Below are 27,714 nucleotides of genomic sequence, written 5' to 3'. Positions count from 1 at the left end.
CACCACAGATGCACGAGAAACAAATAACATTTTTCGCTTTTATAACAGCGGTGAATCTGTAAACATACGCTCTCTTAACATAACCAAACGGCGAATATTGAAGAGAATATAATATGTATGCCAAACTGGGAATATTGATATGCTATTTGAAACATATTCCTTTTATTGAACTATTATTTATTATTTTTTAAATTATTTTATGTTTATTCATTTTTACTTTATTATGAGAAATATATCAAAATACTTTTAAATTATTACTAATAAAGTATTTTGATATATTTCTTAAAATAATTCATTAATTGTACTTGACACCATTATGGAGTCATAAAAGTACAGAATTGTGTTTTGCCGTCGGTATTTCACATTCATGCTTCAATTTTTCTTTTCAAATGCATGTGTAAACATATGTAACAGGACATACATATATTATGTCGTTTACACATTTGTATGTATTTTTATGTAGATATGTACACTCATTACTTCATGTGAAATCTCCGTTGACACATTTTTTGCTTTTATGTCAAAGAGTCAATCTGTCGAAGAACTGACGCGACGACAAAGCGTCACAACATTGTGTTATTGGTAGAAAATCCGAGATGTGCCATGCACACTCTTACAAACATACATCGCATATGGGCAAGTGCAAAGTCAATGTGTGTACAAAAAATTCGAACGTACTTACGTAAATTCTTTGACAAATACAGTCAATCCCGGTTAAGTGCCAAAACCAAAGATGCAGATTTTTTGTGCTTTGTAGTACATAAGCGATTGTGGTACTTAAGCGAGTGGTACCAAAAAAAAATTATTTCTATGTATTTAAAAAAGAATTACCGTTTTCTTTAAAAAATTAAGAAAAAAAAAGTGAGATGCAGCAAGACACCGGCAGATAAGAGGGATTGGAGGAGTGATACTTAACCGGGGTTTACTGTATACATAAATCAGAGGAATATTGAATATTTTCTTTAAAAAGTTTCTTGAATTGTAAATCGACAAATTTACTATGTTGTCACTTTTATTCTAAAATATTTTAATACTCATATTTGAGGGGTTGTCACTTTTCCCTTCTAGATTTTTTGTACAACAATGTTTGTATTTTTCTTATTGGCTGACGTACTTACATTTGTACGCTTAAATGTATGTAGATTTGTGTATGCATAATTTCTTTTGCGCGGTCATATGCATATTTGTACATACATACTTACATATAGAGCAGTGCGCTCACATGTATTTATTGATAATTGATAATATATTATTATATTATATAATATAACATATTGATGTACATACATAAATTATTAATTCTGTAAAAATTGAGATTAGAAAATTATGAAAATAGTAAAATATCATTTTTTGCATAATCTTTCACATTTTATCAATGTAGCATTTGTGCAAAATAATAATAATTTATCAATTTTTCATCATAAAAATCGTTTATGTGGCAAAAAATAATCATGCATATGTGAAGTGGCATTTGTATTTCTTGTTTTCTCATTCATTTCATTTCATTTTTCTCTTTATATTGGTAGATACGTATTTTGTCAGAGAACGTTGTTAACATTCTCATTTCTGTTAAATAACAGCAAAACTGTACAGAAAGTGGTGAACTCCTTGATCTCAAATTTTCAGCCAACCAATCGAGCATCATACAAAATTCAATTTGCACCAGAGAACTTAGAACAATGAGAAGGTGCAAATTGAATTTTGTATGATGCTCGATTGGTTGGCTGAAAATTTGAGATCAAGGAGTTCACCACTTTCTGTACAGTTTTGCTGTTATTTAACAGAAATGAGAATGTTAACAACGTTCTCTGACAAAATACGTATCTACCAATATAAAGAGAAAAATGAAATGAAATGAATGAGAAAACAAGAAATACAAATGCCACTTCACATATGCATGATTATTTTTTGCCACATAAACGATTTTTATGATGAAAAATTGATAAATTATTATTATTTTGCACAAATGCTACATTGATAAAATGTGAAAGATTATGCAAAAAATGATATTTTACTATTTTCATAATTTTCTAATCTCAATTTTTACAGAATTAATAATTTATGTATGTACATCAATATGTTATATTATATAATATAATAATATATTATCAATTATCAATAAATACATGTGAGCGCACTGCTCTATATGTAAGTATGTATGTACAAATATGCATATGACCGCGCAAAAGAAATTATGCATACACAAATCTACATACATTTAAGCGTACAAATGTAAGTACGTCAGCCAATAAGAAAAATACAAACATTGTTGTACAAAAAATCTAGAAGGGAAAAGTGACAACCCCTCAAATATGAGTATTAAAATATTTTAGAATAAAAGTGACAACATAGTAAATTTGTCGATTTACAATTCAAGAAACTTTTTAAAGAAAATATTCAATATTCCTCTGATTTATGTATACAGTAAACCCCGGTTAAGTATCACTCCTCCAATCCCTCTTATCTGCCGGTGTCTTGCTGCATCTCACTTTTTTTTTCTTAATTTTTTAAAGAAAACGGTAATTCTTTTTTAAATACATAGAAATAATTTTTTTTTGGTACCACTCGCTTAAGTACCACAATCGCTTATGTACTACAAAGCACAAAAAATCTGCATCTTTGGTTTTGGCACTTAACCGGGATTGACTGTATTTGTCAAAGAATTTACGTAAGTACGTTCGAATTTTTTGTACACACATTGACTTTGCACTTGCCCATATGCGATGTATGTTTGTAAGAGTGTGCATGGCACATCTCGGATTTTCTACCAATAACACAATGTTGTGACGCTTTGTCGTCGCGTCAGTTCTTCGACAGATTGACTCTTTGACATAAAAGCAAAAAATGTGTCAACGGAGATTTCACATGAAGTAATGAGTGTACATATCTACATAAAAATACATACAAATGTGTAAACGACATAATATATGTATGTCCTGTTACATATGTTTACACATGCATTTGAAAAGAAAAATTGAAGCATGAATGTGAAATACCGACGGCAAAACACAATTCTGTACTTTTATGACTCCATAATGGTGTCAAGTACAATTAATGAATTATTTTAAGAAATATATCAAAATACTTTATTAGTAATAATTTAAAAGTATTTTGATATATTTCTCATAATAAAGTAAAAATGAATAAACATAAAATAATTTAAAAAATAATAAATAATAGTTCAATAAAAGGAATATGTTTCAAATAGCATATCAATATTCCCAGTTTGGCATACATATTATATTCTCTTCAATATTCGCCGTTTGGTTATGTTAAGAGAGCGTATGTTTACAGATTCACCGCTGTTATAAAAGCGAAAAATGTTATTTGTTTCTCGTGCATCTGTGGTGAACTCCTTGATAAATTCCTACAAATTGTTCGCTGTCGAACCTGCACCTTCTCATTGTTCTAAGTTCTCTGGGTGTAGTTCGTTGCGTAAATTGACAGGTGTGGTGACATTTTATTTTCGAACTTGCGCGTTTTCGATGTTCCTCCATCGTAATTAACATTTTAGAACAGCTAACATTTGCTCCTTCTCTATTCATTAACATTCTCTGGTATGGTATACACATATGTAGAGCAGGTTTGTAGATATTCTCTTTTCTGTCTTAATATCTAAACTTTTCATAAGCTGCCAACGGCGCTGGGTTAATCCCAAAAGGTACTTAAATGTAATTTTCTTAAGTTTACAGTTCATTATATGACCTTCACATTGAAATGTCTCGGAAAATTGAAATAATATTAACACATAAAAAAGGTATTTAGCCCTTTCCTCCAACACTCTAAGAAACTTTTTTACATTGTTGTCTGGTATATTTTGTTATAAGTTTATTAGCCATTTTGATACTACACCATTAATATTTTTTTCATGCGATTTTTTCTAGATAGATATTTTTGCTCTATACAAAGTCAAGCACTCTAAGAAACTGTTTTACATTGTTGTCTGGTATATTTTGTTATAAGTTCAACATGATGACTGAGAAAATATTCCTATTCACCGATTATAAGATATCAAAAATTAAAAGTAATATATGTATATTGAAATCTATATCTATCACGATTAGTTTTAGGTGATGCAAACAAACGTTTGGTGAACAAAACTGTACTCTGTTGCAACAGGTTGCGAAAGTACAAATATGTTGCGGGAGAATTCAACATTCATTATTCGATTATTATTTGGTAACTTATTAACTTATGTTATTGGTCATAGATTTATTTAGTTTCAGTACTATTTTTTTTCTCCGAAATGTTAACTTTAATAAAAAGCAGCTATTTAACTCAAACTTTCAATTAAACTGCCAGAAGCAACTAGACAGAGAATTTGTAGTTGCCAGAATGTTTTAGTAGCGAATTTTGTGTTAAAAATTTACTATATAAGGGCTGCCGGATTGTGCAGCAGGAACAGTTCTAATTAGAGTGTTGCCGTGTAAAAAGCAATTAAGCAATAAGTTGTAAATCGAATATCGAGCAATAAGTATTAAGTTGTTGGAAATAAAAGTAAAGATAAGTGTATAGCCATTAAATTGGGACTTTAATTTAACAATCCAGTGATCGAACTCAAGAGTGAGTTACAGGTAAACGATTTATCGGGAAATCCGTTACAATTGGTTTCAGAAGTGGGATTGTCAAATAAATTCCCAAGGAGATAATTATTTGAAAATGGCCAAGTTTAACGATCTGAAGATTACACAACTTAAAAAGGAGCAGGAGCAACGTGGTTTGGACAAATGTATTAAAAACTGAATTGCAATCACGGTTGAGAGAGGCCATGGAGGCGGAATACATTAATGTTGAGGAATATGTCTTTCACATGGAATTGAAAGAAGAAACAACAAAGATAGAAGAAAAGGAAGGGGCTTAATGCTCGTCAAAGATGGGGGACATAAACATGATTTTTGCTGCAATATCGCAGATGGGGAAAGAGCAGAATGCACGTATGTCTCAGATGTCAACGCAAATATCGACACAAATGTCGCAGTTAGAATCGCGATTGTCAACGCAGTTGGAAGAGCAGTTCGCAACGCAAGATGCACGTATATCAGCACAGGTTTCCTCACAGTTGAAAGAGCAGGATACACGCATATCGCAGGTGACCTCACAAATAGCAGAAGTGTTGTCACAGATTTCGGAAGAGCGGGATAGAATTAAAACTGAAGTGGATGAATTGAAAGATCGTCTCCGCGAGCAAAAATTAAATCGGCCAATTATGCCGTCAGCTTTTACCAAGGTAAAACCTCCATCTTTTGATGGCACTATTCCGTTCCATCTTTTTAAGCTTAAATTCGAAAAGACGGCATCTTCAAATAATTGGAACGCTGAAGATAAAGTCGCAGTTCGTTGCATTAAAAGGATCTGCAGCGGAGACGTTACAGACCATTCCAAACTGCGAGGCGAGTAGTTATGAAACGTTGATGGGTGCATTAGAAAGACGATATGGTATCGCCGCCAAAAAGCCAATGAGTCTCTGCAGGAGTTTTCTACAGAGACTGAGAGGTTAGCTCACTTAGCTTATGCACATAAATCCGTGGAATACATCGGAGACATGAAAATTCAGACCTTCGTCAATGGAATACGAGATAACACTACACGCTTTGCTGCATTAGCATGTTCAAAATTGACGTTTGCGGAAACCGGTTCGGATGCTCTGACACAGGAAACTGCATATCTGCTTAGCAATCAAACATTTAAAGCTCATAAGTAGAGGAACACACTTGGGTCAACCAATTACTTGACAACATGAAAAGGGCACGGACTGGCTCCCACAAGCAAATGCCCTGTAATCTCCATTTCACAATTAAGCAGGAATACGAGTAACGTTATCGGCTAGTGGATATGTAGACGGCAAAAAGCGCATACTGACTGCGGATACGGGCGCATCACATTCCATAATTCGATCTGATCTGGTTGAGAAAGAAGTGAAACCATTAGCTAGGGCAAAGTTACGTACTGCAACTGGAAAAGATACTCCAGTTAGTACACAATTTTATAGTGGCATATATCGCCGACGAAGTCATAATTGGAGTAGACTTTCTAGCGAATCAAGGAATCAAAATTGACATGGAAAACAGAATTATGTCCTATAGAAATATGGAAGTGCCACTTATGTTCGGTTACGATAATAAGTACAACGTTAGACGAGTGATAACAACAGAGTGCCAGCAGATTCCACCAACATCAAAAGCAGTTATTTGGGCAGAAATAGATGGATACTATGGGCCAAACAAGTGGTGGATTGTTGAGCTCACAAAAGAATCTACACCAAACTTACTTATAGGCTAAACCCTGGCTATGACAAGACAAGATAAACGTGTTCCAGTAAGAGTACTTAATGAGTGCAAGTTGCCAATCAAACTCTTCAAAGGAGCTATATTAGGGCAGTGTCACGAGATTGAGGCCGTGATAAATTGCGAAATACGTCTTGAGGAAGATTCCATGGACGAAAACGACATATCGAGTGAAATTAACCCATGGACTGAGGAACTAGAGGCTAACTCTCAAACTATGGCTAAACAACTTCTTCTCAGATACTCATCCATATTTGATAAAGATGATGCCAAACCAGGAAGAACCAAAGTTGTGAAACATTTTATTAACACAGGTGATGCAAGACCAATCCGCCAGGCTCCTCGAAGCGTTCTTTTAGCAAAACGTGAAGTTGTAAGCCAGACCATACGTGAAATGAGCGAAAGCGGCGTAATCGAACCATAAGAGATTCCGTGGAACTCACCTGTAGTACTTGTGAAAAAATAAGATGGTAACATGAGATTTTGTATGGACTATAGAAGGTTGAATGATGTAACGTAGAAAGACAGTTATCCACTACCTAGAATCGATGATACACTGGGCTCGTTACCAGGCACAAAATGGTTCTCAACACTTGATTTAAAAAGTGGTTATTGGCAAGTGGAGGTAAACGAAGAAGACAAAGAAAAGACGGCTTTCAGCGTGGGAGATGGTCTATGGCAATTAACCGTAGTGCCCTTTAGATTATGTAACGCTCTTGCTACTTTTGAGAGACTTATGAACCAGGTATTAAGAGACCTGTTTGGTATACCTCGACGATATCATCGTGTTGGGTAAAATCTTCGATGAGCACCTTAAGAACTTAGAAAGGGTTTTCTACCGGATAGCTAGCGCGGTTCTGAAGCTGAGTCCAAATAAGTGTTCCCCTTTCAAAAAGGAAGTAATCTATTTCGGACACAAAGTGACAACGGAGGGCATTTGCATGAATTGCGGAGTTTTCTTGGAGTGTGTACCTTTTATCGCTGATTCGTTCCAAATCTTGCCAGCGTAGCTAGTAGCCACCATGGACTCTTGAAAAAGAACCAAGTTTTTGAATAGAATAAAGAACAGGTAGAGACTTTCCAAACTCTGAAGAAGCGGTTAAGTACTGCGTCAATGTTAGCATTCCCGGTCTCAGGATCAGCGTTTATTTTAGATACGGATGTTAGTAGGTTTGCAGTAGGAGGCGTTCTATCACAAGTCATCGATGGGCATGAGAAAGTGATTGCATATAACAGCCAGACAATAAGCAAGCCCGAGAGAAATTATTTTTTACTCGGAGGGAATTACTGGCGTTGATGAAGTGCATCAAACATTTTCATAAGTACCTTTATGGGCAGCGATTTCGAGTGAGGACAGATTATGCAGCATTAAAATGGCTTTTACAATTCAGGAACCCAGAAGGACAGATGGCACGGTGGATTGAGAGACTCAAAAGACACTGTTACAACTTCTCTATAGAACATCGAAAAGGTAGTAGTCATGAAGATGCTGATGCCATGTCCTGCCGCTGAGGTCAAAGAAGCCATTATAGATGTTCGATTAATGAGTAAACCATCAGACTGGGATCCGGAGGAGCTACAGAAATGTTAGCAAGAAGATCCAGATATGAAAAGTTTAATACATGGATTGAAGATGAATAAACCTCCAACGAGAGAAGAAATAGCTGCAAAAAGCCCAATCGCAAAGGCTTATTGGGCACAAAGGAATAGTTTAAAGTTAGCTCTGATGATTGTACCAAAAGTAAAAATTCCCGAAGTTCTCAACGACGTGCACAACGGTCCAAGTGGGACACATGAGTATCCTTAAATCCGTGGAGAAATTAAAACAAAGATTTTATTGTTTGGTTGTCGTCAATCAGTTACGGAGTGGATCGCCAATTGTGTCGAGTGCATTGCTGCTAAAGGGCCGCGGTCCAGGAGTCATGGTCAGATGAAGCAGTACAACTCAGGTGCGCCGTTTAAGCGAATTGCCATGGATGTAGCTGGTGCATTTCCTATCAATAAATTAGGAAACAAATATGTTTTGGCCAGAACAGTAGCGGATGTATTCATCAACGATTCAATCGAACTTTGGAAGAACATTTGAGGAAAGTTGAGGGCCAGTATCAAAAAAAATTGTGATAGCAATATTTCCTTGTTTCTGATGACTTATCGGTCTGCTGTACATGAAACAACGGGGCAGACTCCACCAATGAAATTTGTGGTAACCATCTTCGACTACCGATTGATTTGAAATTTGGAATTAATACCAACGGAGGAAGGAATACTAAGGAATTCAACAGCATCCGAGAAGACGAAATGAGGGATATACATGCTATGGTGAGACAGCGCACCAAAATTGTGAGCGATAAAATGAAAGCAAAATTCTACAAGGCAATGAACTGTGAGGGTTTTACTGAAGGCGATTGGGTATTGTTATTTAACCCACAACGAAAGAAAGGGTTGTCTCCCAAACTACAGTGAAATTAAAAAAGACCATACCAGGTTAGTGAACGACTCAACGATGTTCTGTATCACATACAGACCATTGGAAGACCAAGGAATAAAATGAAGGTAGTGCATCTAGAACTGCTTGCAGCGTTTGGTACCGCAAATATGTCTAATCGGAACGATCAGACTTCGGTGGAGAGCAGTGTGGCGAACTCGAATGCTAGAACATATCCGAATTGACTATATATAACTTGATAGCGTAGTTGCCAGAATGTTCCAGTAGCGAAGTTTAGTTAACAATCTACTATATAAGGGATTGTGCAGCAAGGACAGTTCTAGTTAGATTATTGTCATGTTAAGAGCAATTGAGACATAAGCAAGAAGCTGAAACTCGAATAACGAGCAATAAGTGGTAAGTTGGTGGAATTAGAAATAAAGATAAGTGTATATACATATATATATATATAAATTGGGATTTTTATTTAACAATCCAGTGATCGAACTCAAGAGTGAGTTATCGGTAGACGATTTATCGAGAAACTCGTTACAATATATTGGTTACAGCTTGGACACCTCGCGCCCGGAGCTCAAAACCTATTGAAATTTCAGAAATACCAATTGGGTCGTGCATTGCAAGCAACTTCGATCAGCTCTTACAACCGCGCCCGACAAAGGTTCGATTCTAACTGGGGAGGCGAATGATGAGCTCGTCGAGGCTTTCAGCTCTGTTAGTAGGACTACTCTTGAAAGCTCCTGTTATCTGAGAAGTCAGAGAAGTAAAGGAGTCAGTAAATTGAAACCCCCTTGGTGGACTTCGGAGCTAACAGAGCGCTGTACAAGGAAGGTTAGTGTAGAGGGTTGTTATGAGTCCTTACGGTTTAAGCGCATTCTTGCGAAAAATCCCATACCATTGGGGTATCTGAGAAATGCAGATAGTGGTTGGACAACGAGCAGTGAGGAGTCGTTGAAGCTACTTCTGGATGGTCATTTTCCGCTGAATCGCTCTGCTGAAGAAGTGCCACTGGGGGAGCTTCAGGAAGGCTGTACAACCTAATTGGACCTTCTGGATGAACGTCACCTTACCTGGGCGTTGAAATCATTCAAATCTTTCAAGTCCTCAAGTACTGATGGCATTATACCGGCGCAGTTACAGCGTACGGTCAAGGTGTCATACATCTGGCTATATTCCATCTACGCGAACTGTGTTAGATTAGGCCATGTCCGGGAGTCCTGGACAGGCTAAGGTTATGTTTACACCGAAGGCCGGTAAAAGCTCTTATGTCGGTGCAAAGGATTTCAGACCCATCAGACTATTCTCGTTTCTGTTAAAAACGTTGGAGAGACTTATGGATTTGTATATTAGATTGTATTTTTTTTTTTGTATTACTTTGCATGATGTAGTGTCATGACCGGAGATAGCTCTTACAAGGAATTTGCTGTGGACACCTTTCTCGACATCGAGCGGGCCTTTATCAACGCGAATGCCAGCTTCTCTGTTTGCATGTATACAAGAGACAAGAGACAGAACAGGACCTTGTGCGAGCACCAATTGTAAACATTGTTTACGTAGGGAATAGCTGTTTTTAGCCGTTAACAAAGAAGCATCCCATTACGCGTCATAAAATATTTGATATTACAATATTGAATATTAGTTGTTTTTTCCGTGAATCAAAATTATGTCGTCGAAATTGTAGTATGTGTTTTGTGCCAAGAAAATGAAGTGCTTTTGTTTTCTGAGCAACAATTAAAAAATTAAACATTTACAGAAACGAAAATTTCATAAATTTAAATATTAAAATACCGTTTTACCAAGTGATATTTTTAAAGCAGGATATAATACAGGTCGCTTTCATCATTAAAAACATGTTTTTTGGAACCAGTAAAAAATAAGCTGTACCAACAACTCAATCGTGTGTTCTATCAGAATATAATATATCAAATGAGCAGCCCCCATTATCTGCGAGTTGCTCAAAAATTACTCATACTACAGTGCAAGATTCAACTTTAGAAAAAATATCTAATGTAAGTGAAAACGTAGATGAAAATCCGGAACAAAAAATATTACTGGAAGAAACAACTGATCTGCTTTCGAAGTCAACAAGTGCAACAACTGATATTCCAAGTGGATGGATATATTTTGCCTCGTATTTACGTAAGCAATATATTCACTCATTCACTGAAGTAAATAATTAGGAAACGTCAATTGTCTTTACAGCACCTTATTTGGAAGAAAAAATGTGAAATGAATTTATAGATCAAATTCATATACTGCATTCAAATAAAAAAGAGTCGTTGCATCATTAAAAAGCTTTTGAAAGCTCAAGAATTTATTTGCAACATGTACAACGCGAAGAAATGCAAAGACCTAGATGACAGCCCTTTTCAATTCTTTGTCGACAACTACAAAGCTTTTAACATTAATGAAGACTTAAATGCAATAAAAAAAGAGATTTGATGTTAGCTTGATATCTCCATACGAATCTGAACACCACTAGCAATTTTTGAGGGCTTATGATATTTCCCTTTGGAATTGGGGCATAAAAAACAAGATAAGTTATGTTAGTCATCTTGCTCAGGATGGACCAGACAATTGTGTTATACTAAAGTATTTTTTCATTTTATTGATTTACCGTATACTTTATTTCTACAGACTATTCAGCAAATAACAATGAAGATGATGAGCAAGGTGATGAGTTTTATAGAAGTAAACATGATTCCGAAGATGTAGCTGATGAATAATAACACATATGTATCTAAATAAAGACGCTTTTATATGTATTTTTTATATATTTATCTGTATTTTTTTCCATAAACTCAATAATTATGACATTTTGTGTTTTATTCTTATATTTTCCCCTATAGAAATAAAAAAAAATAAATTGTAAAAATAATATAATTAATTTTTTAACTTACATTTCAAATCTGGCAGCGACTATCCTCTTGCTTTGTTTTTGTTAACAAACCCGATAAAATTGATTTGCACCCAAAACCAATAGAATTTCTATTTCGAACGTCAAACCAATTTTAATTCATGCCACCTACGACATTTTTTTTGTCAGTTTCAATTCCGATTCCCTGAATAACTTTTTCATTAATATTTTGCCTTATATTGTTATAAACTGGTACGTATCAATGTTTGTTATAATTGTCAGAGTATTTTCGATTGCATACATTATAGAAGTACAAATAATTACAGTATATCAGAAGCAGTGGGATTCCGATAAGGTCTTTTTACCCTGAGTAAATTTTTTCATCTCTTCAAGTAACAACATATAGAAGTCTTTGATCTGCATAAGTATAATAAATGGATTAAAATATCAACTGAATTTCCTTGAATTTTTGAGAGAGAGAGTCGATGGCAATTCGTTAACGAAATTATATATTTAGGTTAGGTTAAAGTATTTTTGCCACTTTTTTAGCGATTCGAATTGTCTATTTTTTAAGACTTAACACTAAATTTTATTTTGTAAACCTATGGAGCGATTTTTAAATGTACCAAGTTGTTGAGTATGCTTTCTGTATTTCAAAAACTGAAGTGAATTGAAAGCCAACTTAAAAATCGGTTGAGCCTCCAGTTAATATCGGCGTTAAATAAATATCTTGTTTGCTAAGCTGAAACCGGCACACAAAATAAGCAGTCCTCCCTCGATAAGAAGTCACGAGTGAAAGTGGTACCAACCGAATTGTTATGTTTGCCGACTGCATCGAATCGGTGTGAGTAGAAGAGGAGAATGGAGTTATGAAGAAGCTAGGAACCGAGGTCAATCTCAAACGACTTCAATATTAAAGCACATTTTTACAAGGAATCCTTGAAATATCTGGGGGCTGAGGTTGGTAACTGTGCTTTATGTAAAATTAACTTGGAAAAAGAGGATTCGGGTCATTATCTAGGCAGACAACGTAGATCTTATGGTAAGATGAAAATTACTATTAATCGAAGTAGGATTGAATTAATTTGATTTATATATGTATATTGTTTGTCACGAAGTTTGTAACACCCAGAAGGAAATGTCGGTTGAATAGTTTTAATTTTTCGTTCAAAAATTTTCAGGTGTTTAATTAGCGGATAAATCTTCACGTTTATAGATAAGCAATATCAAAAAAAATTTAATTTTTTTTAGTTCATAATACCAGAAATGAGTCTGGTTGAACTGAAGTAGAATTGTTTTAACTTTATTTCGCTAAGTCTAAATGCAAACCAGGGGTATTAACGTGATTTTTTCCTAGCACTCTCTAACATGGCCTAGCCACTCTATAATCCTTCGAAATTACGTCGCCGTCTACTCTTAGTGGTTTCCTCTACGCATTCATTACTGCGAGAAACATGTGGATAAAATGCAAGAAAAAGCGCACAATGAATTTTTTTTTTCAGGAATGGATTGAAACAGAGGTGACTGTTATTACAGTAGCAGCTCTATAATGCGGTCTCCTTCAAAGATGTGAGCATCTATTCCGATAGAGCGTCAGTATCAGCCTTGACCTCGCTGACAGTACGCTAACGATTGGTCAAGAAGTACAACAAAGCCATATAAACAAACCTACCAATCAAACACAAAACCGACAAAAATTTGTTGGTATAAAAAACAAATTGTTTTTCTTTTCTACTTGAGTATTACAAAAACATAATTATATAATTAAGTATATTATATGAATTTATTTATTATATAAACATTTGGGTACTATGAATAATTTCACAAATTAAGCAAATACTATCTTTACTAGGAATTTTCCAAAAATTATATTTTTAAACACACATAAACACTTACAAAACAATTAATTTGCTGAATGTACAAAACTATTATCGCTATATTCTAAACACAAATAGAAAATATCAAATTATTTAGAACTTAAACCTTCACTCTCTTTTTTACGTTCCTCACGGATACGCTTAAATGCTTCAGTTTTCACAAAATCTACTGAATTATAAACCACTCCGCTTTTTAAAGAATTTTCGGGTAATAAATCGACATTGCTAGACTCCTCCTTGGTTAAATTGCTTGTGCTTATACTCTGTCGATTTATTGTTGGTGGATTTGTTACATCTAAATCAAAATACTGTAGTCGATGTTCATTCCTTGTATTTTTTTGCAGAGGATTACATTTAACAGACTCTTGATACATTGAATTAGCTGCAGATTTTGACCGATGGTGTAAAACTGAAATATCTGTAGTCACGCCATTATTACTTCTATCCAAACGCGAAGTTATTTTCCTTGGTAAGGTACGAGTTTCTAATATACATTCATCTACTTCTGGCGTTATTTCTATTGAAAAAGACATATCTACGGAACGTCGCATTCCATGTTCCATTAATGATGAATTGACTGCCTGTAAATGAAAATATATAGAGCGATACATATATATGTTCTCCAAAACATCATAATGACTTACCTTATATACATTCGGTTTTAGATTTCTATCCACTGAAGGTGGCCTTGAAGATTCAATAAATGCTTTCTTTATAGGTTTCTCTGGTAAACATTGATTTTCGGATTCTCCCTCAGGTAGTTTATTGTTAATACTAGGTTTAGGTTTAAGTTTGCGGTTTACTGGTGGCAATTCGGTCTTTAAAAATAAAGATTTAACAATATATAATATTATCATATAGAAATTCTTTGATAAATTAAAATTGTGATATATTTTTACATCACAAATATATGAATAAAAGTAACTTCCTCTTGAAACATGCGATATTATCCGATCCATAAGTTCAGACGAACTAAGTTTTGAGGTTTGTTTGTGTATAGGTAAAATCAGAGGTTTATCATTGCCTTTCTCTTTTTTACGTTTATCGAAACTGTAATCGGACCACACCAACAACAAGGCGCACCGCTCCCTCTTTGCACCCTGAACAGGGCATTTAAAGTTTGCCACGAAGTTTGTAACATACAAAAGGAAACGTTGTAAATGATTAGCACGACGAGCTGAGCCGATTTAGCCATGCCCGTCTGTTTGTATACACGCAAACCAGTCCCTCAGTTTGAGATATCGATCTATAATTTTCTCTCTAAGAAGCTGCCCATTTGTCGGAACCGCCGATATCGCACCATTATAGCATATAGTTGCCATACAAACTAATCGATCAAAATTAAGGCCTTGTATGGAAAACTTTTTCATTTGAAAATATATCTTTACAAAATTCGGCACAGATTATTGTCCAAGACAAAACTACAATCTCCGCAGAAACTGTTCAGATCAGACAACTATAGCATATAGATGTCATCCAACTAAACGATCAAAATCAAGTTCTTGTATAAAATTTTTTGTATTTATGAATTTTGTTCAATCCAAGTTAACGTGTTTTCCTATTTTTATTTGTGTTGCTCACAAAAAAGATTTATTCAAGTTATTTATTAAACTCTGCGTAAAAAAGCTGTTTCATTTTACTAGGGAGTTTTATTTAAGGGCACCTGAATTAATAGAACGTAAGGTATATAGGGTCTACCAACAAGAACGACGTGATGTAAAAATGAAATAACACACTCAAATTTAAACAAAATGGGCTCTTTTTTTGTTATGTAGATAATTTTATGCCATTTATGATTTGAACAAAATGTCAGCCAAATAGCCACCACGGCTCCGTTTGCATATCTCCACCCATTTACGCCAATTTTCGATGACCCGGTACAACATTTTGATTATAGTGCGTTACATGTTGTCTTCGAGCTCCTCGAGCGTTGCTGGTTGATTGGCGTAAACCTTTGATTTAATATACCCCCAGAGAAAATAATCTAAAATTGTTAAATCGCATGATCTTCGAATGAATCGCCAAACTTTGCAAGCAATGTGTCCATGTTTAGACGTAAAACATGAGGCGACACACCTTCTTGATGGAAATAGAGATCGTCGGCGTCAACTTTATCAAATACCGGGAAAAAGTTGGTCAACATCATGTTATAACGCTCGCTATTGATGGTAATGGCATTTTCTGCCCAAGCGATCAATTTTTTTCAATTGCGTTTTCTGAACCACACGAGGGTTTGATTCAATAGCGACAATTCTATTCGTTTACGAAGCCATTAAGCCAGAAATGGGCCTTATCTGAGAAGACGATTTTTCGATGAACGTGAATTTATGAACTTTTTGGAGAACATGAATTTGGGTAATAATCTTGAACAATTTCCAAGTATTGTAGCAAAGTAAAACGTGACATGATGAAAAGGCCCACCTTACTGAACACACTGACAAATTTTGACACAAAACCGTAAACAAACATGGCCGCCACCCTATTGGTAGACGCTGTATATATATTGGGTAACTGTTTTTTATTTTCTTTAAGAAGAAAATAATTCAGCTATAAAACAATAGTTTTTACAACAGTTTTATATTGTTTCAAAAATTTAACTTACGTGTTGAATAAAATCATAACGAAAAACATTTCCTTCAAGTTTATTAGGCGCCGCGTTTGTATAGAAATGTTTTTGTAATTTCTTTTGAGTATTTGATTTCGAATGTTCTGTTGTAGCCAATTCATAATCTGAAAACTCTTCAGTTTCCGGGCTCCATATTTTTTCGTTAAATATTTGATCTATATTATGATAAGGCAACTGATGAGATCGTGGTATATCATAACTTTCGTCTACTATTGAATTGACATCCAGGGGCCCCATAGCTGGCGAAGTATTTTCCGTGTCGGATAGTTGTAATATTTCTTTTAAAGTTCTATGACCAATATTAAAATCTATTATGTATACTGTATTATTACGTTTAAAAGTTTTCTTTAAATACCTTTCATTCTTTTTAATATCTAGAGATAAATTTTGTTTATTTTTATATTTTTTGATTATTTTGAGCGGTTGATGTTTCTTTTCAGCGTCCACATAATATTTGAAAACATTGGCTTTATCACTAACATCATCAGGTAATTTAGAAAACCGCTGCGAATACGTTAAAACAAAGGATTCATTTTCAACGGAACTGTCGGAAGGCCTAGTATTTCGGTCTGAAGAAGAATTTGTAATTATATAAGTTACACAGCAATTAGTAATTTTAATACCTACCAACATTTTCACGTAAAGGCATAGGGTACGTCCAATCATCATCATCTGTAAAAACGCTTTCGGAATCCGAATCCGAACGGGTTACTGTTCCCCGATTTGTGGCAGTCGTTACTTGTGTCTAATTAATGAAAATATATTTATATGTAAAATTTAAATAAAACGTTTCCGAAAAGTGGAATAAATAGTCAACAAATATACATTATATAATATATTAATTAAGTCTTTATTTACAAGCTATTAGAAGTTGACGTGTCAGAGTATTTTTTATATGTGGAAAAAATTTATTATCGCGCAGTGTATAGATTCTTTGTTTTTAAAGGTTTAAAAGCAAAGGAAATTTATGAACAATTATTTTAAGTGTACCTATAAGTATAAGTATCCTCATCTTCAAAACGCACCGTAGAAATTTGGGCAGGTGAATTTAAACGTGGTCGTACTAGGCTTGAAGACGATCCACGCGAAGGACGACCAAAAACCGCAACCACACCAGAAGACATTGAGCAAGTTCATAATATTGATAGTGAAAATCCATGTTTGACTAAGCGTGAAATTGCTAATGCCCTAGGCATCTCAGACGAACGAATACTTCATATTTTACATGGAGCATTACATATGAAAAAGCTGTTTGGAAAGTTAGTGCCACACACGTTAACAATTCAACAAAAACTGGTTCGAAAACAAATTTCTCAGCATCTGCAGAAACGTAAAGCAATCAACTCTGAATATGATTGCAGCCTTTTAGTTCAGCTGGAAAAAAATTTGGTGAGAAAGAGAGAAAAGGTTTGCAGCACAAAAAAATCAATCGAAACAGTTTAGTGAAAAATATTCGGTGAACAGATCAGTCAGTCAGGTGTCGCGATTAATAAAGAAATTTCAGCAATTGGCAGTGTACTTACTCGGGACATCGGAGGAAGACACCGAAAAACTTCATAGAATAATTGGAATAATGGACCGGTTGGTTTACAGCGACATTTTAAACAATCTGATGCTACCGTATGCTGAAGAGGAAATACCAATAAAGTGGAGGTTCCAGCAGGACAATGATCTTAAAAATACCTCTCTCTAGGCATTGCAAAACTTGGTTGCGTAGAAACAGAGTTGATGTTTTAGACTGGCCGGCGAAATCAGCCGATCGCAACCCCATCGAGAACTTATAGGAGAACGTTAATTTCAAAATAAATAGGACTGAAGACTTTTTGAAGCTGTACAAATTGCTTGGAATGGCATACCACAGGACCTAATAAATAATTGAATTTCTTTACGCCGAAAAGTTGTGCTTTAGTCATCCAAAATAAAGGATTTGCTACAAAATATTAATTTTTAGATACTATTTCAAAAGAGGTGCTGTAGATTTGTCCAGTTAGGATTTAAACGGAAAATGCTTTTGTTGTTTAACCTTTTTTATTTTAGAAAAATTAAGAAGAGGTGTTTCTTTTTAATAAAAATTAATAAGCAACTAATTGAAAAAAATCAAAATTTTACTTCTATTGAAATAAACCTGGGTAGGGGTATTTTAAAATATATCTGGTTTAATACTAGCTTTTCCCGCAGCTTCGATCGCATTGAATTCCTTAAATAAATATCAAAGATTATTAACCAAACATCAAACTAAATGCATAAATGCATAAATACTATCCCTCTGATCATCTTCATGGTGGTGGTGGTAACCAGAAAACCCCACTTGTACAAAACATGTACACATAAACAACGCATTATGTTAACTGTAAATTCGGTTGCCTGCGAGCAACGAGGTTCTCTCTTACATACATATATATATGCGTATATAGTACTTTCATGACAGTCTCAAATAAACTGTGCATCTAATAGGTTATCGGCTCAGGCGAGGAGACAAATGAAATAAAATAATAATAATAAGTCGAATTGACTCAAAGTGAAATTTCTTGTAGAAGGTGAATGTGATCATTCTGGACTTTCTTGGACAAGTAGTTTGTACTAATTTTTTTTAAGTAAAATGCATTCCGTTATGCATTCTATTGAAAAGCTGAATGACCACAATTACAGCGCGTAGATCGTTCAGATGAAAAGCGTACTCATACACATACATGCAGAGTTAAGGACCGTGGTTTGTGGTCGTGTCGTAAAGAACGAAGAAGACACTGCAGAGGTAAAAGCTGCGTTTGATACAAAAGACGAAAAAGCATTAGCCAGCATTATGCTATGCATTAAGTCTTCACAGATAAATAATGTGAAAAATTGCCAAACGTCAAGGAGAGCAAAAAATATTATCTTCGCGAGGCGGAAATCAAGAGAGTGTAAAGGACGGTCAAGAACAAAGAAAAAACATAAGTTGCTGGTCGTGTGGCCGCCGTGGACACATTTCCAAGAATTGTCGAGGAAAAGTCAATGAAAAAAACGCGAGTGTCAAAGACAATAAAAATGAGAAAAACGACAAAGATCGAAAAAATCGTACTCTGTGTTTTCATGTTCTAACGGTGGTTTTGCAAAAAACTTTTGGTGCTTGGATAGTGGTGCAACAGCGCATTTGTGCTGTGATAAATCGAGTTTCATAAAATTCGAACGGCATACTGAGAAAGTTGTTTTAGCTGGAAACAATTACATTGTAGCCACTGGTCGTGGTTCAGTGCAACTGAATTGGCGTGAAAGCACAGTTGGCTCGGTAAACGTACTCTATGTGGAAGACCTTGAATGCAATTTCATATCTATACCAAAAGCAATCCATCAATCTGAATCCCTTTCAAGGGACTGTCAAGTTTAAACAAGAAGGTGCGTGCATTCAAAATCGTGACGGTGAAGTGATCTTAGTTGCCAAGTCGCAGCAAGATTTGTTTTTGTTCGCGACAACGATGCATTAAAATAAAAAATGTTAACATTTAAGTGTTTAATGACATATTGCGTTGAAAAAGAGTGTTAGAAATACACAAAACATGTACATATAAGCAACGCATTATGTACTATCTGTAACTGTAAATTCGGTTGCCTGCGAGCAACTTTCATGACAGTGTCAAATAAACTGTGCATCTAAAAATAAGTTTTTTCAAAATCCGTATAAAATTATATGTTTTTTAATACTTGTAATGAGTATCCTATGTACTTTCTAATACTATTAGGAATATGTGTACAAAATTTCATGATGATCGGTTAAGTGGTTTTTACGTGAAAGCATAACAAACAAACTTATATTAACATTTATAATATTAGTATGGATATAAATTTTAAAAGCGCTTAGCCCGTTTTAACACTAAATGAACCATATGTTTTTTAAATATATGAGCAACATACATATAAAAAATAACTTTCGACTAATGCCGTAAAAAAACACGTATTATTTGCTTCAATTCTTCAAGATAACTCCACTTTATTATTGTACCCTATGTAGGTATATACTTATTATTGTTTACTTAAAAATATTTCATTTCTTTGATACTTGGCATAGAAAATGTATTAAATTGTTATAAATTAGAGTCAACTATTGATCAAAATAATAATGTTAAAAAAATTACCAATATGCACATATTTATGTATTCTTATAGGAGCAATTTAGGATTAAAATCTGGTGTTTCTGGTTGTGTTTGAAGCTGAAAGGGAACGTTGTAGAGTAACTAAAGCTTAACTATGTCTGCTGTATACTGCATCAAGATTTCCTTATCGAGTTCCGTGCCCGTTTTTCGCCATAAAATCTTACGCCCCTTGATTTCAAAGACGCAAAATTTGCTTTCATCGGAAAAAATTACTTTCTGCCAAAACTCCCACGGCTTATTTAAGTGCTCTTTCGCGAAAACATTATGCACATACCTATTGACTAGCGATATGAATTAGTACTTGTGTGCGACTTGACCATAAAAGCCTGTTTTTAATTTTGCGAATGGTGTCAGTGCAGAAGGATTCCTTAACATTTTAATCGATTTTGGATGTAGTAAATCGAAGGTTTTGCTTCACACTTTACAAAACGTTACGAGTTATACAATGTGCTAGTATTTTTGGCCGCCATGGACGCGCCGAGATGCAAAAACGCCGGTATGTTTGTAATTTTTTATTACTCTTTGTGTGTGTGTGTTCTTCCAACAATATGACCGATTTCAGGGTATGTTTTTCCTTCTTCGAAAAGTTTAACCATTATTTCCTTTTCAGAGGAATTTTTTATACCCTGAACAGGGTATATTAAGTTTGCTACGAAGTTTGTAACACCAAAAGGAAACGTCGGATACCTTATAAAATATATACATATATGATCAGCATGATGAGCTGAGTTAATTTAGCCATGTTAGTCTGCCTGTATATATTTAAACTAGCCCCTCAGTTTTTAAGCTATCGATCTGAAATTTTGCTTTTGTTGATTTAGCCATGTTAGTCTGCCTGTATATATTTAAACTAGCCCCTCAGTTTTTAAGCTATCGATCTGAAATTTTGCACCTGTTCTTTTCTTACTAAGAAGCTGCTCATTTGTCGGATCGGCCGATATCGGATCACTATAGCATAAAGCTACCATACAAACTGAATAATCGGAATCAAGTGCTTCTATGCATAACTTTTTTGTTTAACATAATATATATTATATCTTTGACATGAGTTATTAGCTAAAGCAACAATGTAATCTCCAAAGAAATTGTTTCGATCGGATCACTATAGCAAATAGCTGCCATATTAACTGAACAATCGGAGTAAAGTAGTTGCATCAAATAAATTTTCATTTGAGGAGGAATATTCAAGAAATTAGGCATGAGTTATTTTTTAAGACAACAATGTATTCTCCGAAGAAATTGCTCAGATCAGATCACCTTATCATATAGCTGCCAAACAAACTGAACGGTCGGAATCAAGTGCTTGTATGGAAAACTCTTCCATTCGACGAGGTATCTTCACAAAGTAAGGCATGGATTATTTTCTAAGGCAACAATGTAATCTTTCAAGAAATTGTTCAGATCAGATCACTATAGCATATAGCTACCATACGAACTGAACGATCGTAATCAAGTGCTTGTATGGAAAACTCTTTCATTTGACGAGGTATCTTCACGAAATTCGGCATGAATTATTATTATTTAAGGCAATAACGCTATCTCTGCAGAAATTGTATAGATCGGATGACTATAGCATATAGCTGCCATATTAACTGAACGATCGGAATAAGGTGCTTGCTAGAAAACTTTTTCATTTGAGGAGAATATTCACGAAATTAGGCACGAGTTATTGTTTAAAAGTAATCTTTGAATAAATTGTTCAGATCTAATCACTATATCATATAGCTGTCATTCAAATTGATCATATCGGAAACAAGATCTGTAAGGAAGCTTTGTATTTGTGAAGGATATTATAGCTTCGGTGCAACCGAAGTTAACGTTTTTTCTTGCTTCTTTTCTTTTAGGCGAGAATCGATATTCTAAATTTAATAACAAACTAAATAGAACAAAAATCTTTTAAAAATTGCTACTATTACGAAAATAAGTACATCTATAACTTTCCGACACTTTTAAAATCCCCTTTTTACTATTTGTATGCAGACTTTTTCTGCGCTGCCAAATTACTATTTTTTGTAAATTTGTTTATAAAACCATGGTGTCAGACTTTCATTGCTTTAAATGCTATGGGATTACGCAATAGACTAGTGATAAAGCACTTAATATGATTATGCTCTAAAATTTAGTATATAAAAGTGATTTTTTTTTTGTAGATGTCCAACTTAGGTATAAACAAGTAAGAAAAAGATAAGTGCGGATGTAACCGAATATTTCATACATTTGCAACTTGGAAGGATCAAATACGGGGAAATACCTTCGTTGGTAAATCTTCATCTTAAACAAGTATTGAAGGGCTAAGTTCGGGTGTAACAGAATATTTCAAACAAAACTTTATATTAAGAAATGTGGTGAAAAGTTTCAACTTCATTGTCGGACGAAATAGTGAATGGATTACAATCAATTACAAATATCATATTAACTCACTATTATTTTGAAGGTCACTAAGTTTTATCACTGTATTTTACTTGCCGTAAGCGAAAATTATACTAAAATCATTGGGGGCATAGAAATGGAAGGGCTGATGCATTAGTTTTGGCATTGCTCAGGTATACTTGAGAACTTATTTTCAAGCAATTTTATAAATAATAACATATATATGGAGAAAGTCAGCCGGACGTTTCAAAATCGTAAATATCGTTTATATATGGGGGCTAAGGTAAGTTCTCGCTCGATTTTATCCATTTTATGCACAAAGATACACTGGTATTAGAAAAACACGCTTTCTCAATTTCTTTAAAATAATTAAAACATTGGCTTATATACATATGCGGCAAAAAGTCAACAGGAAGTTAGAAAATCTTTATATTAGGTATATGGGGATAAGGGAAGTATTGATCCGATTCAACCCATTTTTGATACAAGGGTATATTATTATCGAAAAAACATTTTCCCCGAATTTCAATTATATAACTCACAGATTAACCGATATTTTTGGCAAAAAGTCTGCCATGGGCTCTGGGGTCCACATTTCCGGTATCTGGGGGTTTGACTAATTATGATTCGATAAGACCTAAGATTACATACCATAAAGGAAATATTCGTGCATATTTTTATCCCAATGTATTAATTAGTGCTTGTTTTGTATACTGGAAAGTGAAAACATCATATGGAATTTAATGTTGTGTTATATGGGAGTAGACGTGGTTACTGTCCTATTTCGCCCATTTTTGCAGTGTAACATAGAAATGTCAAAATAATCTCATGTACCGAATTTGTTTAAAAAGGTCCGGAGATATGTGATTTTACCTAAATGTGGGCGGTACCATAACTATCGTCTAATTATAACACCTGTTCCTATAAAGTCCTCTTGTGTCATGCTAGGTGTAAAATTTAATGTTTGGACTCATTTATTTATTGATATATCGAACTTTTACTAGTTTTTAACAATACCGTTACATGGAGAGTGGTTTGGTTATCAGCATATTTTACCTATTTTCACACTGTTACAAGAGGTTTCAAAATTATTTGTCCTGTGCAAATTTGGTGATATAACTTGAATGGTTTGCGAGATATGTACATTAAACTTATTAGAGGGCGGTGCCACACCCACTTTTTAAAAATGTTCAAACCACAGGAGCTTTTCGTTATTGCGATTCGTTGCAACAATTAATTGTTTTGTAGCTTAATTTGTGTCTTAGTTATGAAAATGTATATGTTTTCGATTAATGGCGTTTTGTTGGCGAGGCAGGGATCCGATTACGCCTATCTAAGTACAGCTTACAGACGTACAGACGGACAGACAGTCAACCAGAATTCAACTCGTGTCGTCATCCTGATTATTGATATATCCATAGCCCTATATCTACCTCGATTATTTTTAGATGATACAAGCAACTGTTAGGTGAACAAAACGTTTATACTCTGCAGCAACATGTTGCAAGAGTATAAAAAGTACTCTTTGTATAATATTATTATTGATACAATTTGTTAAAAGCTTTAGCATAATTTCAACAATGTATATGCAATTATATATATATATGTGTAATGGAGATATTATTAATGCAAATAAATCCAGAATTAATTTCTCCATAAAAAAAATAAAAATCATTGAAAATATCTTATTTTCCAATTTATTTATTAATTTTATTATTATATAATAGGATAGTATTGTTATCAGCGAAATTCGACACACATCTGATTTTAATAACCCAACGATTACCCCTCACTCGCCCAACCGACGCAAGAGGCGCAATCCGCATACGTGCGGAATTAGTCGAGCCAGAAAAGGCAAGAGTTTTTTAAGCGTCGAGATCTAAAACTGCTCAGCTACAGAAGCAAAAGTTTCAACATTTATATATTACGATATAATTATATGTTACGATTTTATTTATTAAGAGAACTCAATAGTCTTTTTAATTTTGAAAAGTGAGTCAGATAAATCAAATACAGGAATAAGAATTGAAATCATGACATATACGGCGGAATGGTTTGTTTAGCTCAAAATTTGATCTACAGGATTTCAACAGTAAAGTTCTAAACTGCCTCGAAAAGCGAACCGGGATATTAAATATAATTTCAGGCAGGAGAAAAGAACTGCAAACTGTTCCATTCAAGATTTTTATTAAGAATATTGGGTCGGCTTTAGTATACCGTCCCAGGCTTTCGGGGATAAAATGGGTATAGACGGATAGAGGAGAGAACGCGAGAAACTTATAGTTTTCGAGATATTTACGTTTAAAGTTAAAAATTTCCACTTTTTAAAGTACGCATCTTTGCGTTTTAAAATGAATTATACACTTATATTTTTCACTTTTATATCCACTAACACTTCACTATTTCGTTTTAAGACATTTTTTAATATAATATTATATGCTGCAAAAATAGCTTTATTTCAATTTTATTAATTTTGACAATAACAAAAGGGTTGTAAATGTCAAAACACCAGTGTTGCCATACTAATATATTTTGCAAACGAAGAAAAATAAAATAAACAGAGAGATTATACCCTAGACACAGGAACCAACGCAAAAATAATTTCTGCGCGAAAAAACCTTGGTATACTCCGGTGTTGGATCGACCAGGGTTATTTTTTTTGAAGAGCGGCCGAAGGCCGCCAACGCAAAAAGAAGTTCTGCCAAAAAAAACCTTGATACACCCCGGTGTTGGACCGACCAGGGTTATTTTTTTAGAGTACGGCCAAAAGCCGCCAACGCAAAACAGAAGTTCTACAAGAAGAAGTAATATTGTCATAGAGGGTATAACATAATACTTAACATCAATGCTCTCTAGTAGTTTATTTCTCTAGGTTTTGAATTCCTGTATTTGGGGTATTATCTGTTTTCATTTCTTTCATTTCAATTACAAAAGATGTCGATAAGGTAACACTGGTTATTTGACATTTTGCAACCCTTTATTAATGTCAGAATTAATAGACTTTAACAATAATTTAAATATTGAATTAAACTATTTTTGCACTATATAATGTAAAATAAATGTGTACAAACGAATTAGTGAAGTGTTAGTGGATATAAAAGTGAAAAATATAAGTGTATAATTAATTTAAAATCGAAAAAATGCGTACTTTAAATAGTTGAATTTTCAACTTTAAACGTAAATATTATATCTCGAAAACTACAAGTTTCCCGAGGCTATATCTATATATATTCTTGATCTAGAGGATCTCCTCTATCCGCTCATATCTATTTTATCCCCGAAAGTCTGGGACGGTTACTAAAGTTTTCCCAGAATATTATGCCAAGCATTTCACTACGGCTAGAAAGTGAAGGTAAATTAATAAGTTTTAAACGACTAATGTATGGAGGCAGAGTTACCTAGAAACCCATCGGAAATGCGCTAAGGCGAAAAATAAAAATTGTTTTTAACAGACTCCAACTTGTCAGAAAGGATTTAGTAGCTAGGGTTCCATACAACAGACCCATCATCCCGCTCCAATCCTTGTGCGCAAACCACTCAGCAACTCCTGATTCTTCGCACAGTCTCTTCCGTGTGTCAGACCGTCATACGTCGGAACGTCACATCAGTCAAGTGCAATTCTGGTACTGGTTGGTGTCATTTTCCGTCGTGTTGAGGCCTGCGTACCACACGTGTATGAAGCGCGTCGTATGTTGCCCCGTGCTGTAGGAGTCTGCCCCCGCAATCCCATGTACTGGCGACCAAACAAAACCACAGTGCGACAACCGCCCCTGCGGATATTACAACTGCAACAACCACCACCAACACGTATCACCCTCACCCCCAGGATCACCACAAGACACCCGAGACAAACCCGACTCTTACAATTCAACTGCAATGAACTCCAGAGCCAGATTGAAAAGATAGCTGCATTATGAGACGGGAACGCGTATCGATAGCTGCGGTTCAAGAAACCAAGCAAATTGCCGCTCAACGTTGCAGGTTTCAACATTTTACGTAAGGCTCGCGAGCGAGATAATGGTGAAGACTTCATACTGCAAAACACCGTGCAATATCATCTAATCGATGGTGACCGCAGGGATATTACCCTAGAATGTCAGGGTATAGTTATCCGGTCAGGCGATGTCGAACTCGAGATATTCAATATATACAATACATCCCCCTCCATTTACATGTTGCCCAACAGGATATCACCAGAACATAGGTGTGCTACTTCTTGGTGAAAACCGTTTGGTGCTAGGGGACTTTACACTACCTATTCCTACGTACGTCATCGTTGTAGCGTAAATTCCGCAAGGTGATTGGCCTTGTCTAATACGAGGAAACATGACGAACGGGTTGAAATTCAATTCGATGACCATGCCTCCTCGGACCGGAAGAAGTGCGCGAGCTATTTCAGCCGGCAATTCACACTGCAAGATCAAACGATGTTTTACCTGACGGCTGCGAAAAATGCCAAAAGACTGCGCGCCATTTACTTTCACCGATGGGGAAGTTCAGAGTGTCATAAACAAGGCAAAATCGTCCAAATCCATTGGACCTGGTGGAATAAACAAACTGTTGCTTGAACACATAGGCTCGATCCGAAAAAGCTATCTCACCAAGGTTCTCAACCTGTCGCTGACCACTCCTCAAATACCCAATAACTCTCCTTTCCCCTTCTCCCGACATTCACTCACCTCCGTAGTCTAGCAGACCTCCAGCATGGCTTCCGAAAGGTGCACAGCACCACCACAGCACTTAGCGTCTCAAATGCCCTGATAGTTTGTGCCATAAGCCAACACACACACTTGAAAGCTAATTTTAAAAGTTAAATAGAGAACTTTCTACATTAACATGGCCTAATTATAATGGTGATATTGAAATGAGTGTCTTGCATTTTAATAACATTATTACGAAATTATTTGAAAAGTATGTTCCAATATTAATTGTGAATAAAAGTAAAAGTATAAGTCCGTGGTTTTCGAAAGAGCTATATGAATTAAAAAACAAAAAAATCAACCCTTTAAACATTTAAAAAAATACCGGTTTACTTGTCGACTATTCTAAATACTCTGTATTGCGTCGCCAATATTTTGACCTAAACAAAAATGTTATAATAATTACTTAAATAAAGTAAAAAAGAATATT

The 27,714-nt window shown here is 34.8% G+C and overlaps 1 protein-coding gene and 3 long non-coding RNA genes across 4 annotated transcripts in view; 2 read left to right on the top strand and 2 right to left on the bottom strand.

The window, feature by feature from the left end:
* LOC138857948 (uncharacterized) overlaps window positions 1-11,717 on the bottom strand; it is a 68,350-nt gene extending 56,633 nt beyond the window's left edge. The window contains exon 1 of the long non-coding RNA XR_011397179.1: window positions 11,628-11,717. This is a non-coding gene — a long non-coding RNA (uncharacterized lncRNA). The remainder of the gene's footprint in view (window positions 1-11,627) is intronic.
* Window positions 10,342-11,541, top strand: LOC106620619 (uncharacterized). Its single transcript, XR_001330840.3, has 3 exons — window positions 10,342-10,866; window positions 10,930-11,272; window positions 11,365-11,541. It is a non-coding gene; the product is annotated as an uncharacterized lncRNA (long non-coding RNA).
* Window positions 11,718-11,750: 33 nt separating the features above from the next.
* Window positions 11,751-12,810, top strand: LOC138857947 (uncharacterized). The gene is made up of 3 exons (XR_011397178.1): window positions 11,751-11,836; window positions 11,911-12,101; window positions 12,159-12,810. It is a non-coding gene; the product is annotated as an uncharacterized lncRNA (long non-coding RNA).
* A 492-nt stretch (window positions 12,811-13,302) lies between these two features.
* dos (daughter of sevenless) overlaps window positions 13,303-27,714 on the bottom strand; it is a 104,092-nt gene continuing 89,680 nt past the window's right edge. Inside the window, exons 5-9 of the mRNA XM_070112173.1 lie at window positions 16,715-16,832; window positions 16,443-16,656; window positions 16,064-16,376; window positions 14,106-14,279; window positions 13,303-14,042 (exon numbers count right to left, since the gene is read on the bottom strand). Of these exons, the coding sequence (XP_069968274.1) occupies window positions 13,551-14,042; window positions 14,106-14,279; window positions 16,064-16,376; window positions 16,443-16,656; window positions 16,715-16,832 (1,311 nt within the window). The 3' untranslated portion in view covers window positions 13,303-13,550. The remainder of the gene's footprint in view (window positions 14,043-14,105; window positions 14,280-16,063; window positions 16,377-16,442; window positions 16,657-16,714; window positions 16,833-27,714) is intronic.

This window comes from Bactrocera oleae, chromosome 6, assembly GCF_042242935.1.
Source record: "Bactrocera oleae isolate idBacOlea1 chromosome 6, idBacOlea1, whole genome shotgun sequence".
In the NCBI taxonomy this organism is placed as follows: domain Eukaryota; kingdom Metazoa; phylum Arthropoda; class Insecta; order Diptera; family Tephritidae; genus Bactrocera; species Bactrocera oleae.
This window is presented reverse-complemented; position numbering and strand designations above follow the sequence as displayed.